General features: G+C 45.3%; 1 protein-coding gene across 1 annotated transcript; it reads left to right on the forward strand.

Annotated features, from left to right (window-relative positions):
- Window positions 1–213: 213 nt before the first annotated feature.
- Window positions 214–2,571, forward strand: LOC119375146 (amine sulfotransferase). Its single transcript, XM_037645340.1, has 2 exons — window positions 214–375; window positions 2,086–2,571. Exons 1-2 carry the CDS (start codon window positions 214–216, stop codon window positions 2,569–2,571), a joined length of 648 nt encoding a protein of 215 aa, XP_037501268.1.
- Window positions 2,572–3,059: the final 488 nt, after the last annotated feature.

Raw genomic sequence — 3,059 nt, forward strand, 5'->3', positions numbered from 1 at the left:
AATTACAAGCCTCGGGAAGGAGACATTATCGTTGTAACGTACCCGAAGTGCGGAACAACCTGGACGGTCTTTGTCGTTCACAGCATCCTGACGCGTGGCAAACAACCTTCGGACATTGTCGAATATCATCTGATGTGTCCTTTAATTGACTCGACTGGATCTGTACTCGCTGAGAACCCTTCCAGGAAAGGACCAATATTTACCCACCTTCCAATGAGAGTATTCTCGCCGGTGGAAAACGCAAAGTACCTGTATGTGGCCAGAAACCCCTACGACTGTGCCGTGTCCTTCTATCATTTCCTGAAAGGATTTACTCCCAAGACGTTCACCGACGTGTCCTTCGAACGATTCCTGACGCTCTTCTTGTCCGGCAAGGTACGCACCTCATTAGTAACTCCAGTTTTGTATTAAGTGACGTATTAAATACTTCAGTTGAATATAAGGATTTTATTATTGCGCCTCATAGTTGCGAGTTACCGAAGGTCGTGGGATCGAATCCCGGCCGCGGCGGCTGCATTTTTGATGGAGGCAAAAATGTTTGAGGGCCGCGTACTTAGATTTGGGTGCACGCTAAAGAAAACCACGTGGTCGAAATTTCCGGAGCCCTCCACTACGGCGACTCTGATAATCACATGGTGGTTTTGAGACGTTGAACACCAGATATTATAATAATAATAATAATAATAATAATAATATAATAATAATAATAATAATAATAATAATAATAATAATATTATTATTATTATTATTATTATTATTATTATTATTATTATTATTATTATTATTACACTTTAACTGCTCGTAACAGCAGGTTTTAACGAAGCGTAGTGCCCAACGTAGCATTGCAGATAGTACTGGTTATTATCAAACATCACGTATCAACAAAATATTTGATTTATTCTGCCCTTGATTTCTCCTTGTGCGCGACTGAGAGAGAGAAATAGATGAAAAGGAAACGCAGGGAGGTTAACCTGGCGCGAATGACCGGTTTGCTACCCTGCACAGGGGTGGGGATATAGGGGTCGGAAAGAGGACAGTGAGAGAGTGAGATAAAATGAAAACGAAAAAAAAAACGCACACATGCACACACACGCAAGACGTTCCAGTCAGAGCCGTTCTGAGAGACCAGTTGAACGCAGAAAGCGCAGTAGCGCTTGCACAGCCTTTTTCTGTGACGTTTGGTCCGGTCGATGGCGCAGGATTCTTTCTTCCGACAGAGTGAGGTCGTCCAACTTATCGAGCGCGTTGCAAAGTGACTGTCTCTGTGAACAGTACTGTGGGCAGTCGCACAGAATATGTTGAATTGTTTCATCACTGCCGCAGTGGTCACATGATGCGGTGTCGTCCATTCCTATGAGGCACGCGTACGCGCGCGTAAATGCGACACCCAACCATAACCTGCACAGGAGGGTAGCGTCACGTCGGCGAAGGCCCGGAGGAATTTGAAGGCTGAGAGTTGGGTCCAGGGAATATAGTCGCGCATGCTTGAAGTGCGGCTCGTTCCATTGCGACGTGGTGCATTGACGAGCAAGCACGCGGAGCTTCCATGCAGCGTCAGTCCTAGAGAGCGGCATTATTATTTGACTGCTTTCTGTATGGGCTGAACGGGCAGCTTGATCGGCCCGTTCATTGCCGATAATCCCACAGTGACTTGGAAGCCATTGAAAAGTTATTTCATGGCCTTTCTCAATTAAATGGTGAGTCTCTTCTGCAATCTGAAAGACCAGTTGCTCGTGCGGGCCGCGGCTTAAAGGTGACAGAAGGGATTGCAGTGCCGCCTTTGAGTCACTGAAGATCGTCCATTTTTGTGTCCGTTCATCAGTAATGAAACGTTGCGCGACTGAAGGCCGTGCGCGATCCGATGGTGTGGCGATGCTGTGCTTCCCACCTTACAATACGAAGGTATGCGCCATTTACGTATGCCATAAAATACACCTAAGTAAACTTTGGAAGCAACTGGCTCATGAACGTACACTAATAACCTTCCCTGCGTTACAGCATTGCAATAAGCGCTTTTTTGCCCATGAAATAAATTGTTTTTTATAAGAATGTACAATGACATCACGCTTATTCTATGGTGCGCAGGCCTTGTACGGCGACTACTTCGACCATCTCTTGCCCTGGTACGAGAGAAGAAATGACGCCAATGTCCTTTTCCTCACCTACGAGGAACTCAAGGCGGACACGAGAAGTCAAGTTCTCAAAATTGCCGAGTTTGTCGGTGAATACCACGCTGCCGCTCTGCGTGAACACGATGACGTTCTTCAAGACGTGATGAACGCTAGCAGCCTGGAAAACATGAGGGCCTTCTTCTCTGAAATGCCGTTGGAGACGGTGATGAAAGTAGCGGCAAAAGCGTCGTATAATTCTTTTTGCGCAGAATTGCTGAAGAACCTGCCAAGGGGGATAGACGAAATGCACGAAGGTGCCGGTTTTGTGCGCAAGGGAATTGTCGGTGACTGGAGAAACTACTTCACCCCTGAGCAGATAATACAAATGAAGGATCGGATAGCCAGGAAAACACGGGGAAGTGACGTAATGACTATCTGGAACGACTGCGACCTGCCATAAATATACTTATGGACGCGTAGTGGTCTGGAGGTGAGAAGTATGTGCTAGTACGATTGGTATTTGTTCTTACGAGTGCATGCCTGTTTAGAATTGAGGCAAATTGACATATAGACGTGAGCTATATAATTGAGAACAGGTAATTCCTTCTTTATCAACGTGTACTTGTAAGGTAGCGGTATAAATGGCACGTATTGAATTGCAACAAATACATTTCCACTTAAGCATTTAGTGCTGTGAACGGTTGCGCTTTTTCACGGCGGCCAACTGCGTTTACCCGTTGTGAAATTTAAAATGTAATATTAGTGCTCTCTTCCACATTGCTTCCGACTATACAGAGCATAAAAATGTCAAGTTCCATCTCCTTCAATTCTGTGCTTTATAAGAGTAAAGTTGGTTAAGGTATGATCGAAGAGTTTAGGGCAATTTCTTCCCTTGTCCCAGTGTATCACTCTAAAGCTTTCAGCTACACCGACCAGAAATCTACAAGC

The sequence above is a fragment of the Rhipicephalus sanguineus genome, chromosome 11 (genome assembly GCF_013339695.2).
Source record: "Rhipicephalus sanguineus isolate Rsan-2018 chromosome 11, BIME_Rsan_1.4, whole genome shotgun sequence".
Classification (NCBI taxonomy): Eukaryota; Metazoa; Arthropoda; class Arachnida; order Ixodida; family Ixodidae; genus Rhipicephalus; species Rhipicephalus sanguineus.